We start from the raw sequence: 13,890 nt of genomic DNA on the forward strand, positions 1-13,890 counted from the left end.
GGTGGAGGTCTCAGCTCATTATATTCTATATTGTTCACATGCTCATTCAGACCTAGGAAGAAGACTAAGGAACAGATTAGATTCCATTCTTTCATTCACTTGACAGTAAATTCTATAAATTCCTAAATTTCTTTAACCGGTAAAAATAACTGACTAGTTAACATTAACTAGTGAGAACAGACATGGTAAAACCTAAGAATATTTACAAGCAATGCAAAAGAGCTAAAGGATATAGAGAAGCTTCCACATGTTTAAATTCAGCATAACTTTATATTTGCACACTTAAATGTAGTTCATGACTATATAAATGTTTTTAAAGTAATTGCAATTTATAAAAAAAAAATTTTTTTTTTTTGATCAGTCGTGGGTCTTCAACTCTGGGCCTATGTGCTGTCCCTGAGCTCTTCAGCTCAAAGCAAGCACGCTACTGCTTGAGCTACAGCGCCACTTCCGGTTTTCTGGCAGTTAATTGGAGATCAGAGTCTCATGGACTTTTCTGCCCAGGTTGGCTTTGAACCAAGATCCTCAGATCTCAGCCTCTTGAGTACATAGGATTACAGGTGTGAGCCTAGCAAAAATCATTATTTTTACAAATTACATATATAGACCATATATGTGTATATATTGTAGAACATATTGAACTAACAAATATAAATAACACGCTAATTACATCATAAATCGCATTGAATATGTATAACTTCTGTGATGAAAACCCTTGAAACCTACTTGCAAAGAAATTTTCAAGAGCACAACATATTAATTACAGTCACCATGTTGAAGAAGTCCTCTGAAAATAATGCCCAATTCAAATTAGGTATCGTTGACCAAAATTACACAAGCCCTGTCCCCAGCTCCACACCCAGCCCATGTGACTGTGCTTCTGCTCTCCACATCTGAGTTCAATGTTTTTAGATTCCACAAGTGATCTTAATAGAGATCATGTGACATCTGTCTTGTGGTGTCTGCCTAATGTCAAGTAACATAATGGCCTCCAGGTTCAGCCAAGTTGTCACAGAAGAACAGGAATTCCTTCATTCTTTCCCCTCCCACACGCCCACTCCCATTCCCACCCCACAAGTGCTAGGGCTTGAACTCAGGGCTTGGGCACTACCCCTGAGTCTCTTTGTGCTCAAGGCTGGCACGCCACCACTTGAGCCACAGCAGCACTTCCAGCTATTTCTGCGTAGTTTGTTCGGTGTAAGAGTCTCAAGACCTTTCCTGCTTGGGCTAGCTTGGAACTGCAAGCCTCAGATTTCAATTTCCTGAGTAGCTAGGATTACAGGAGTGAGCAACCAACACCTGGCAATTCCTAAGGCTCAATAAATTCTATTGTGAGTATTCTCCACACTCCATTTCACACTTCAATATGGTGACGAACACATAAGTTGACTTGTTGGCTACTGGGGATCGGCCACAATGAGTATGTTAGTGAATGTGTCATCCCAACATACTGATTTCATTTGCTTTCTATTATATACAAGGAGTATTTCCCATAATTTACTGTACTAATTTACATCTTCCCAAACAGGTGCACTTTTCTTCACATCCTTCCCATCACTTCTCAGCATCTGCCTTACTGCTGGTAGCCATTCTACCAGGTATAAGGTGACCTTTCACTTTGATGTTAATTTACATTTGTCTCACAATTAGGAAAGTTGAGCATTATTCACATAGCTTTGGCCACTGGTATGCAGTAGTTAAGAAATGTCTTCTAAGGTCATTTGCTCTTGATTAATAGTACTATTTGTTTTATTACTATAGAGCTGTAAGCATTTATAAGAAATTTTGGAAATTGATCCTTTATCAGATCTACATGGCTTTCAGATGTGTTCTCCCATTCTGAAGTCTGACATGTGTCCTCACTGACTGTCTGTTGTTGTACAGACCCTTTTTAGTTGGAGGTAATCTGTTCACTGTTACTTTTGTCACCTGTATTTGAATAGTCATATAAAAAAGAAAAATCATTGCCATTGCCAGGGCCAATGACATTGAGCTTTTTTTTAATTGTCTTCTTCTAGCATCTGAGGCCTAAGATTTCTATCTTTAATTCACCTGGAATTGATTTTTTAATATTGTGTGAAGTGATGGGTAAGTTTTTCTCCTCCCTCCACCTTCAAGAATGAGGATTAATCCCAAGGCCTTTATGTATGCTAGAAAAGTCCTCTACTCTTGAGTCCTTTACCACTCAATGACATAGTCTTGTACTTTTTTGCCCTAGATCCACCTCAAACTGTAATCCTCCTACCTCTGCCTCCTGAGCATCAGGGATTAAAGATTTGTACCACCACTTCCAGCTTACTTATTGAGATTGCATCTAAATTGTTTTTCTTTTGAGGGGTGGGAGCAGGAACTAGTCTCAGCCCATCATCATCCTTTTTCTGCCTCCAGAGTAGCTAGGTGTTCTTCCACACGTCTCTCAAGTTTAATTCTTGGACATGCAGCTAATCAGAATTCCCAGTCATACTTCTTACACAGTATGCCCTTTTATTTGGATTTCTAGGCTCTCCTTTTTGTAGTTCCATTAAGCTGTGTGTTTGTTTTTAGGACAATACCATTTGGGGTTTTATTGGTGCTATTTTTGGAGGTAGTGGGGATTGAATTCAGGACCTTGCACTAGCTAGGCTGGTGCTCTACCACTTGAGCCATGGTTAATTGGAGGTTATTCTGCCTGGGATGTTTTGAACCATAATCCTCCAGATCTCAGCCTTCTGTGTGATTAATTAATTTAATTATTTTATTTTATTAATGAATTAATTAATTTTTGTCAGTCCTGGGGCTTCACCTCAGGGCATGGGATGCACCTGAGCTGCTTTTACACAAGGCCAGCACTCTACTACTCCAGCCACAGCACCACTTCCGGCTTTTACTGTTTATGTGATCCTGAAGAATCTAATCTGGGGCTTCATGCATGCTAGGCAAGCACTCTACCACTAGCTCCCAGACATGATTTTGAAACCAAGTAGTACTGGGATATCTCTAGCTTTTATCTTCTTGGTCATGATAAATTTGACTGTGAAAATCATTTGTCTTTTAATATGTCATAGGACTGCTTGATCTATCACTGTACAATTGAAATTCTGCTAAAGACTTTATTAAATATGTAAATCAATGTGGGTAGCATGGAGTTTTTAAAAAAATATAATAAAGTTTCAGTATGTTACCCTCAAATTCCTATGCTCAAGTGATCCCTGCTTCAGTCTAGTAGCTGGGATTACAGAAGCAAACAACTATGCCTAGCCATTATTTTAATATTAATTCTTCTAATCCAGGAAAATAATGTCCTTATTTATTTGTGTCTTACACAATTTTTTTCATCAATGTTTTATAATATTTAACAGGTCTTTCACCTACGAAGACTTTATGCTTATATTGTTACACTGCTTTTATGCTAATCTTAAATTAACCATGAATTACTATTTTACTAGGCTTTTTTTCATTAGAAGACAATTTTTGAACATTTTGAGTTTGAGAAAAAGTTAGCAAGAAGTACAGCCTTTCCCTTCAACACATGCTATTACCCCTTGCATTAGTGTGTAAACTTTTACAAGTAATGACTCAGTATTAGAATTTTACTACTAATGAAAGTCTGTAATTTACATTAGGGTTTATCCTTTCTGTTCTCTAGGTATTGAAAAACACACGTTAAATATTTACCAATACAATATCATACACAAGTTTGTATGGTATAGTCTCTGTACCACAAATCATCCATCCATCCCTCAAATCTTCCCAGCTACTAATACTTTAATTGTCTTTTTTATTTTGCCATTTCAGGATATCAGAGTTAGAAATATAATGTGTAACCTTATCAGATTATCATTTCAAGCCTGGAGAGTTCATCTGTTTTTATTGTTGAGTAATATTTTATCAACTAACTCTACTGAAGTTTATTCACATATTAAGGCATATTCTGATTCCTTCCATGTTTTGGTAGTCAAACAGAAAACGGCTATAAGCATTTATACATAGATTTTTATATGGACATGAATATTCAACCCACTCACATAGTTATAAGAAGCACAACACACTAAGACTATGTTTACCTATGTCATAAAACAATGAAAACTACAGGTGTTGACTGCTTATATCTGTAATTCTTGCTAGTCAGGAGGTTGAGATATGGAGGATCAAAGTTCAAAGCTAGCCAGCCAAAGTAGAAAAGTCCATAAGTCTCCATATCTAGACTAATCACAGAAAGCCTGGCTAGAGGTGTGGCTCAATGACAGGGCACCAGATGGATAAGTATGTTGAATGAACACAAGCCTTGAGTGATTGTAACATTTTATACTAGCCTGAACAATTGTTCCTTCAGTATTTGGTACTGTCAGTGTTGTGGATTTCAGCCATCCTAAAGAGTATGTGATGGTAATTCATTGTTTTGTTTTGTTTTGTTTTTTGTTTATTTGGATTTTTATATGTGTATGTGCAAGTCCTGGGGTTTTAACTCATGGCCAAGGTGCTGACCCTGAGCATTTTTTCCTCATTCTTAAGGATAGCACTCTACCAATTGAGCCACAGCTCTACTTCTGGCTTTTTGCTAGCTAATTATGATAAGAGTCACAAAAACTTTCATGGCTAGGCTGGTTTCGAACCATGATCCTCAAATCTCAGCCTCCAGAGTGGCTAGGATTACAGGCGTGAGACGCTGGCACCTAGTTCTATTTCATGTTTTTTAATTTGCAGTTTCCTATTGAAATATGACATGGAATATCTATTCATATTCATATATGCCTTCTGTATATCTCTATGGTAAGTTATTATTTAGAACTTCTGTTCAGCTTTAATTGCTTTATTATTTAATTGTTGTTTGTTTAGTTTCTTGTATACTTTGGATAGAAGTATTTTTATCAGAAATACATTTTTCAAATATTTTGTGAAAGTGTATATTATCTTTCTTTCTCTAAAAGCATCTTTCACGGACAAGTTTTTATTTTTAACAAAGTCCAACTTATCAAAGTTTTTTTTCACACACCACACTTCCGCTTGCTTCTGCTTTGTATCTTAGTCACTATCAAACCTAAAGCCACATAGATCTTCTCTTGTAACGTCTTCTAGAAGAGCTAGTTTTGTTTTGTTTTATAATTTATTGTAAAGATGATGAACAGAGGGATTACAGATAATACATTTTTTAAACACTGTTACCCCCTTCTTCATTTTCTCCCACTTACCACTCCCCACTCCCCTTCCCTACAAGTTGTAACATTCATTTCCAAAATAGTGTCTAGCAAATATCTTTGTTGCATTGGTTCATCCTTTGTCCTGCTGTTTCTGTGGTTCCCTTTCCCTTCCATGGATCAGATAAGCTTATATACAAGACAAAAAGTACAGAAAATGAAAGAAAGAAAGGAAGGAAGGAAGGAAGGAAGGAAGGAAGGAAGGAAGGAAGGAAGGAAGGAAGGAAGGAAGGAAGGAAGGAAGGAAGGAAGGAAGGAAGGAAGGAAGGAAGGAAGGAAGGAAGGAAGGACTGAATAGTAAAAACCTCTTGCTTCCAATTCTTGGAGTGTGCCAATTCATTTTGACACACTTCATTATATATGGTCCTGGGCTATTGTGATCCCCTACTAAGACTATCATAGACATATTCTAGTTATAGCAAATGAGGGAAATCATGCAACCTATGTTTCTTTGGGCTTGGCTTACTTCACTTAATATAATTTTTTCCAGGTCTTTCCATTTCCTTATGAATGGGGCAATGTCATTCTTTCTGATGAAAGTATAGAACTCTTTTGGGTATTTATACCAAATTTTCTTAATCCATTCATCTACTAAGGGGCATCTGGGTTGGCTCCATATCTTAGCTATGGTAAATAATATTGCAATGAACATGATTGTGTGGTAACTTTAGTATGGTTTTGTTTGTGGTCGTTTGGGTTAATGCCCAGGAGTGATACTGCTGGGTCACGGGTGAGCTCTATGTTTAGTCTATTGAGGAACCTCCATACTGCTTTCCAGAGTGGTTGAACAAGTTTACACGCCCAACAGCAGTGTAGTAGTGTTTCCTTTTGGCCACACCCCTGCCAACATCTCTTATTGTTAGATTTCTTGATAATAGCCATTCTAACTGGGGTGAGGTAGAATCTCAATGTAGTTTTGATTTACATTTCTTTTATGGCCAGAAATGTTGGAACATTTCTTCCTGTGTCATTAGCCATTCTTATTTCCTCTCCAGAGAAGTTTCTCATTAAGTCTTTAGCCCACTTGTTAATGGTGTCATTGTTTCTTTGAGGATTTGTTTTTGGGGGATTCAATTTTTTGAGCTCTATATTTTAGAAATGAGCCCCTTGCCTATTGTATGGCTGGTGAAGATCTTCTCCCAATCTGTGGGTTTTCTATTGATCTTGCTAGCTATGTCCCTTGCCATGCAGAAACTCTGCAGTTTCATGCAATCCCATTTATCCAACCTTTCTTTGATTTGTTGTGTTTTTACATCTTTATTAAGAAAGTTTTGACCTGGGCCAAGGATCTCTAATGTTTCCCCTATTCCTTCCTGTAATATTTTTAGGGTATCTGCTTTTACCTCAAGGTCTCTGGTCTATTTGGAATTGATTCTGGTGCAAGGTGATATATACGAAACTAACTTCAGTTTTCTACATGCGTATAGCCAATTCTGCCAGCACCATTTGGAAGAGGCTGTCTTTCTTTCATCCTGGGTTTTTTTTTTGGGGGGGGGAGAGGGGTGGCTCACTTATCAAAGATTAGGTGGACATAGGTTTGTGGTTTATTTCTAGGTCTTTAATTCTATTCCATTGGTCCTTAGGGCCAGTGCCAAGCTGATTTTATTACTATGGCTTTGTAATAGAGTCTGAAATTTGGTGTTGGTATTCCAGTGATGTTCTTCCTGCTAAGGACTGTTTTGCTATTCAGAGTCTTCTTTATTCCGTATGAATTTTTGGATTGCTTCTTCTATTTCGAATGACATTGGGATATTGATGGGCATTGCACTGAGTTTGTAGATAGCCTTTGGCAGTATTGCCATTTTCACAATGTTAATCCTCCCAATCCAGGAACATGGGAGGTTCTCCCACTTCCTTAGATCTGCTTTAATTTCCTTTTTTCAGGTTTTTAACGTTTTCATTATAGAGGTCCTTCACTTCTTTGGTTAATTCTTAGGTGTTTTTGCTTTTGTTTTGTTTTTGTTTTTAGAAGCTCTTATAAAAGGAGTTGCTTTCCTGATTTCAGCCTCACTTTTCTCACTTTGGCATACAGAAAAAATAATTGATTTTTTGGATCAATTTTATACTCTGCTACTTTGCAAAAGTTTTAGATCAGCTGGAATAACTTGGGAGTGGAGTCTATGGGGTTCTTTAAATACAGGATCATGTCATCTGCAAAGAGGAAGAGTTTTACTTCATTTTCTCTATTTGTATCCCCTTTATGTTTGCCTCTTGCCTTATTGCTTTAGCTAGGAATTCTAATACTATATTGAAGAGGAGTGGAAAGAATGGACATCCTTGTCTCATTCCTGTTTTTAGAGGAAATAACCTTAATGTTTCACCATTAAGTATAATGCTAGCTGTAGGTTTGTCATATACAGACTTTATTATATTGAAGAATGTTCCATGGATTCCTAGTCTCTGTTCATCATAAAGGGGTGCTGGACCTTGTCAAATGCTTTTACTGCATCTATTGAGATGAACACATAGTTCTTGTCCTTGCTTCTAACAATGTTTTGAATTACACTAATTGGCTTGCATATATTGAACCAGCTTTTCATCTCTGGAATGAATCCTGTTTGATCATAGTGTATGATGTTTTTGATGGTTGTTGAAGTCAGTTGGCCAGAATTTTATTGAGAAGTTTTACATCAATGTTCATCAAAATAATGAGCCTATAGTTCTTTTTCTTGATGAGTCCCTTCTGATTTTGAGATGAGGGTTATGAGTTTGGTAGTGAACTTTCACTTTCAATTTCATTGGAGAGTTTAAGTAGTATTGGGGTGAGTTTTCCTTTTAAGGCCTTATAGAATTCCTCTATGAATCCATCTGGTCTTGGGCTTTTCTTGAATGGGAGGTGTCTTATTGCCAATTCTATCTCATTAGTTGATATGGGACTATTTAGTTGGTTTAATTCTTCTTGGTTTAGTTTAAGCATATCAATATTTGCTAGAAATTAATCCATTTCTTCTAGGTTCTCAAATTTGTTAGCTTAAAAATTTGCAAAGTAAAGCCAGGCACCAGTAGGTCACACCTGTAATCCTAGCTACTCAGGAGGCTGAGATCTGAGGATCACAGTTCAAAGCCAGCCTGGGCAAGAAAGTCTGTGAGACTCATCTCCAATTAACCACCAGAAAACCGGAAGTGGTGCTGTGGCTCAAGTGGCAGAGTGATAGCCTTGGCCTGAAGAGCTAGAGGGACAGTGCCCAAGCCCAGAGTTCAAGTCCCACGACCAACAAAGAAAAGAAGTTTACAAAGCATTCCCCTATTATATTCTGAATCTTGCTTGTTTCTGTGGTGATTCTTCCATTGTCATCTCTGATTCTGTTTATTTGGGTGTGTGTTTTGCATTTTACATTCAGAGTTCATATTTTCAGTAAAAGTTGGTGAACGACTTAGGGTCTGTGCAGGTGTTTCAGCATAATTTGTTGAAAAAAGAACTATACTCTCCATACAGCCTTTGATTCTTATAAATATTTGCTGAATACACTTCTTAAGGATTATGTCTAATCTCAACAATCCGTATCACTCATCTATCACAATACCTCATTTCTGTAGCTTCATTTATACTATATTTATACCTCAAATAGTGTGAGCCCCCCAACAAGTTCTTGGTATCTGGCTACTTTTGAGTGTTTTGCTATTACATATACAAAATAATTTGAAGAGATTTTCAATGAGAATGAGTAAATTCAGACATCAAGTTGGGAGAAACTGAGACTTGTAAACATTAACTCCTCCTATTTATAAACATAAAAAATAATTCCATTTATTTTCTTCTGATTTTGTTCACCAGAGTTTTGTGATTTTACTCAGAAAATTCCTGCAGGAATTTTGTTAAGAGTCATATTTAGGGCATTTTACTTTTACTTTTGGGTGTTAATATAAATGGTAATTTTTTTTATTTCAAATTCAAGCGTAGTAAGTGAAAATGAGTCTTGATTCTACCTTCATTACCCAAATCAACCATTCTCTTGAAGAACAGCTATTCCTCATCTCAGCAAATAGGACAACCATTCACCCAATTTTCTCAGTTAAAAAAAATAATCCTTGACTTCTTTCTCTTAAAATATCCATGTACCCCAGAATGCTAACTCCAAAAATATTTCATACCACTTGTAATTCTACTACTCTAATCCAAATGACTACTAGCTCCTACCTGATGTACTTTAACAGTGTCCGAATTGAATTCTCTTCTTCTATTTTACTCATTTAAAGTTTATTTATTTTCTACATGACAACCATGACAATTGCCCATGAAAAATGAATTAGATTACAACCTTCCAATCTTCTAATGACTTAAAATCTATTTCAAGAATAATATTTAAAGTATTCTCTATATGCTAGAAGATGACAAATCATCTGACTTATTACTTCATCTCATTACACTTCCACAGGTGAATGACACATCATTGATAAACCTCCTGCTGTACCTTTCCCTTTGACTGGAATGAACATCTACCAGAATTCCAAATGGTTCAATAAGTCATATAATTTGGTTTATTCTCTCTCCAGTTTTTACCATAACCTGATATATCTCTTTATCATCTATCAATTCAGTTCAACAGGAGCATGGTAAAGTCAATAAACGGATTTATTTTCTTCATTTTATAATATTGCTTGGTGTGTAGCAGATATTTAATAAAACATTGTTGAATTGATTAAGAACTTGCAGGCATTTAATGTATTATTACAGCACGTTCACACAGTTCTTTTTCTTTGTGCCAATACTGGAGCTTGAGCTCAAGGCCAAGATACTGTCTCTTAACTTTGTTGCTCAAGGCTGGTACTCTATCTACAACTTAAGCTACAGTTCCACTTTTGGCTTTTGGGTGATTAACTGAAAATAAATGTCTGCCAGGACTGGTTTAGAATTGAGATTTTCAGATCTCAGCCTCCTTAAGCCTGAATCACTAGCACCTAGCTTGCATAATTCCTTATGGAAGTCACAGTGTGTATCTTCTCTGTAGATCATAAACTCTAAAGGCCAAGAAGTAAGGAATTTTCTCTCTTTTCCAAAAATCTACCAATTGCCACATTGTAGATATGCAATAAATTTTGTGATATTTATAATTAAGTTAATACAATGTTCATTCTTTTGTTTAAGTAAAGCATTTCCTTGAAAAAGGAAAGCTAATAATACCTGCATCATTGTGTCAGATATGGCTGAAACAAGAGGGAAACCTGAAAGAAAATATCTTGAATTTGTTCTCCTCTCCATCATAAAGGTTTCCATCTGCAAGGGCAGGTTTTCTGGAAACAGTAGCTTAAGAAAATACACAGTTATAATTGCTATATTTATCTTGAGTTCATGGTTAGCTCATCTGAAAGAACCCTGGTAAAAATAAATATTTCAGTATGTTTTAAGCAATCTGTGTTTCCAATAAGCACCCTCAATATGACCTTTAGGGGTCTCCAGAATTTCTGGAGTTAAATACTAAGTATTTAACTGGCTGCACAACTCCTATGGTTTCCTGTCTGCGTCTGATTTTCTCCCGCATTTGAAATAAACAAGTATATGTTGGAAGAATTTCTCACTATTATATTAAAAGTCATTAAAATTAAAAACACAATTGAGACAGGTTAGGGAAATACCATCAGTAGGTATGACCCTATACCTATATGATAAATAAGTATAAATGAAACTCATACTCTAATTTCAGAAATCTCTATTCTCTGCTTAACACTGAAATAATAGTTCCTTACACATATTCTTTGTGGAGAAGTTTTTGTTTCCAGAGTAGAGAAAATAAAAATATTTTTAGTAAAGCTGATATACACATTCTGTAGTAATACTAATAATTGAGTATTAATTAATATTAGTAATTATTCTTACTAAAACGCCTACATTTACTTTAAGTCTTAAACATCTCATCACATAGGCATACTGATTTATAATAATTAAATTTGGGCCTTTTTTTTTTTTTTTTTTTTTGGTCGGTCATGGGGCTTGAACTCTGGGCCTGGGTGCTGTCCCTCAGCTCTTCAGCTCCAGGCAAGCACTCTACCACTTGAGCCACAGTGCCACTTCTGGTTTTCTGGTGGTTTATTGGAGATAACAGTCTCACAGACTTTCCTGCTTGGGCTGGCTTTGAACTGCAATCCTCAGATCTCAGCCTCCTGAGTAGCTAGGATTACAGATGTGAGCAACTTGCACCTGGCAAATTTGGGCTTATTTTTAAAGGCCCTAATTTTCCTCATTAAAAGAGCATTACCATTAATATTAATATTATTGTTGGACCTCTATATCCGCAGGCTTGGCATCCTAGGACTCAACCACATTTTTTTTACCTATTCAGTTAAAAAATCTTTCTATTGAATGTGTACACAATTTTTTCCTTGTCTTATTCTCTAAATCATAGTTCCATTACAATAGTACTTGTATTAAATAAACTGTTAAAAGTACTATGGACATCCTTTAACGAAAGTTAAATACAAACACTAGTACTATTTTATATACGAAATTTCTATATCTGCAAAATTTAACATCCATTAGGGTTCCTGGACCCAATTTCTCTGGATACCAGGGATTAGCTATAATTAAGATACCACTAAATTTGAAAGGAAAAACATTAACCTAAAATAATATATAATGAATTTGTTTTAAGTAAGTTTATTGCTAATTTGAAATCACTGGTCATCTAATAAGCATGTAACTCAGTTTAGCACTTAAACTAATCACAGAACTACATAAACAATATTTTGTAGTTTAACCAACATTGCATTTTTTTCCACAGGAAGTAGTATTTCCAATATTTTTGTCTGATAGATTCTAACATCAATATGAATCTTAGATTCTAACAGCAAAATGATTTCTTTTTCTATGTTGCTCTCAAGAGATAACACCAACAAATTCGGAGGAGAAAGGATAGAAAAAGCAGACATTAGAGAACATAAGCAGAGGTTCTACTCTCTTTCTCTGTATCTATTAACATCAGTTGTTGGATTTCACTAGAGTAACACAGAACAAGTTTCAGGTAAAACAATCAAATAACAACAATAACAAAAATGTAGGTTAGTCTTTATGTTATAATTTTCCATTTAATGTTTAAGATGTAACTACTTCTTCTGTTTAATGTCTAAAGTTGACAGAGCAATGTAAAGAAATTTATTAAGACTCCTTATTAAGGGATTTCTTCTCCAGAATGTCAACTACTTTTTTTTTTTTTTTGCTCTAGAAAAGTCAGGTTACAATTTGCTCTAACACTAAGTCAAAACTAGTCCTATGATAAGATGATTATAAAAATCACTAGCTATAATAGTAAAAGATTCCTCACTAAAGTTAAGATTTAAAATGTTGAACATAGAGAGGAAGGTATTATTAAAAGTAATTTCTGTTAATATTAGTGTCAGCCTTTTTTGCTTCCATTTATTGTATTTTCCTTTTCAATGTTACTACAAGTTGCATTGCTATTGGATAGCACTAGAATACACCCAATAAATGATTTTTAGGTGCAGTACATTTTGTCTAGTTTTCTATTTTAGAAAAATATGGACAAGGGGGTAGAGCTAAGCAACAGAGCATATACCTAGCAGTAGACATTTCCTGGGGGAGGGAGGATATGTATACTTTCTTAGAGAAGGTCAAATACATTCCGACATGATGTTTATATTATAGTGATGCTGGTATCAGTCTTCAGCAAAACAATCACACTCATATTTTAAAACTATTTTACTACTGGGATTTGAACTCAGGGCCTCATATTTGCTAACCAGATGCTCTAGGAGTTGAGAGATGCTCCAGTCACTTTTACTTTTTCAGGATCAGGTGTCTAGGATCTAGCTCAGGATCACAATCTTCCACCCTATATATCCAGCCTAACAGTGTTAACAAGTGTGTGCACCACCACATCCAGTTTGTTGGTTGAGATGGGTTCACATTAACTTTTTGTCCAAGTTGGCCACAAAACTGGATCTTTCCAATTTCTGCCTCATAAGTAAAAGAAATCCCAGGTCATGCAAAAGCCACTGTATCTGACCACTTTAGAACTTTTGACTGTGCTGAACTTCAATTTAGAAAATGGTGGTCACTTTCACATGTAAAAAATAAAGTATATAGAAAATGAACTTTTAGATTTATTTTTGTGAGCTTAAACACACAAAACTAGTACCTGTATTTGTTTCCCAAGAAGACAGAAAATTCTAACTACTTATTCCTAAGATCATGTTAGAAGTCATCTTGTAGAAACAAACCATAAACACACACCAACAAAAAGCATCTCTATACCTATGGGGCTTCTTACCTTAAAAGTAGTTGTGCCATAAAGCTTGGTGGTATGGACTGTTTCTGGAAGCACATTAGTGATATTTGTGATGAATTCTTCCAAGTATTTACAGGATTTCTCCAGGTGTGTTGTGTTGATAATAATCTGAACAAGCTAGAAAACAACAAGGACAAGTAACTGTCATTGTTTACCCAGGATGAATTTCTCAATATCAATCTGCAGATCCCACACACATAAACAGCATTATCTTTGAGGCCATCCATATTCTGCAAAGGGCCTTATTCTTGTTAGACAGGCTCTCTACCACTTGAGTCACACTCACAACTCTTTTTGCTTTGGTAATTTTTTTTGTAGGTCAGGGGACTTGAACTCTGGGCCTGGGCACTGTCCCTCAGCTCTTCAGCTCAAGGTGAGGCTCTACCACTTGAGCCACAGCACCACTTCTGGTTTTCTGGTGGCTAATTGGAGATAAGAGTCTCACAGACATTTCTGCTTGGGCTGGCTTTGAAACG

The 13,890-nt window shown here is 35.9% G+C and overlaps 1 protein-coding gene across 3 annotated transcripts in view; it reads right to left on the reverse strand.

The window, feature by feature from the left end:
• The window catches only part of Exoc6b (exocyst complex component 6B), a 564,774-nt gene that overhangs the window by 256,152 nt on the left and 294,732 nt on the right, over positions 1-13,890 (reverse strand). For all 3 annotated transcript variants that reach the window (XR_006150728.1, XM_042699684.1, XM_042699683.1), the window contains one exon: positions 13,397-13,531. Coding sequence is in view for 2 of the 3 variants with exons in the window: in XM_042699684.1 (XP_042555618.1) it covers positions 13,397-13,531 (135 nt within the window). In the remaining variant the exon portion in view is untranslated. The remainder of the gene's footprint in view (positions 1-13,396; positions 13,532-13,890) is intronic.

The sequence above is a fragment of the Dipodomys spectabilis genome, unplaced genomic scaffold (genome assembly GCF_019054845.1).
Source record: "Dipodomys spectabilis isolate Male_0828 unplaced genomic scaffold, ASM1905484v1 ptg000262l, whole genome shotgun sequence".
Taxonomy (NCBI): Eukaryota; Metazoa; Chordata; class Mammalia; order Rodentia; family Heteromyidae; genus Dipodomys; species Dipodomys spectabilis.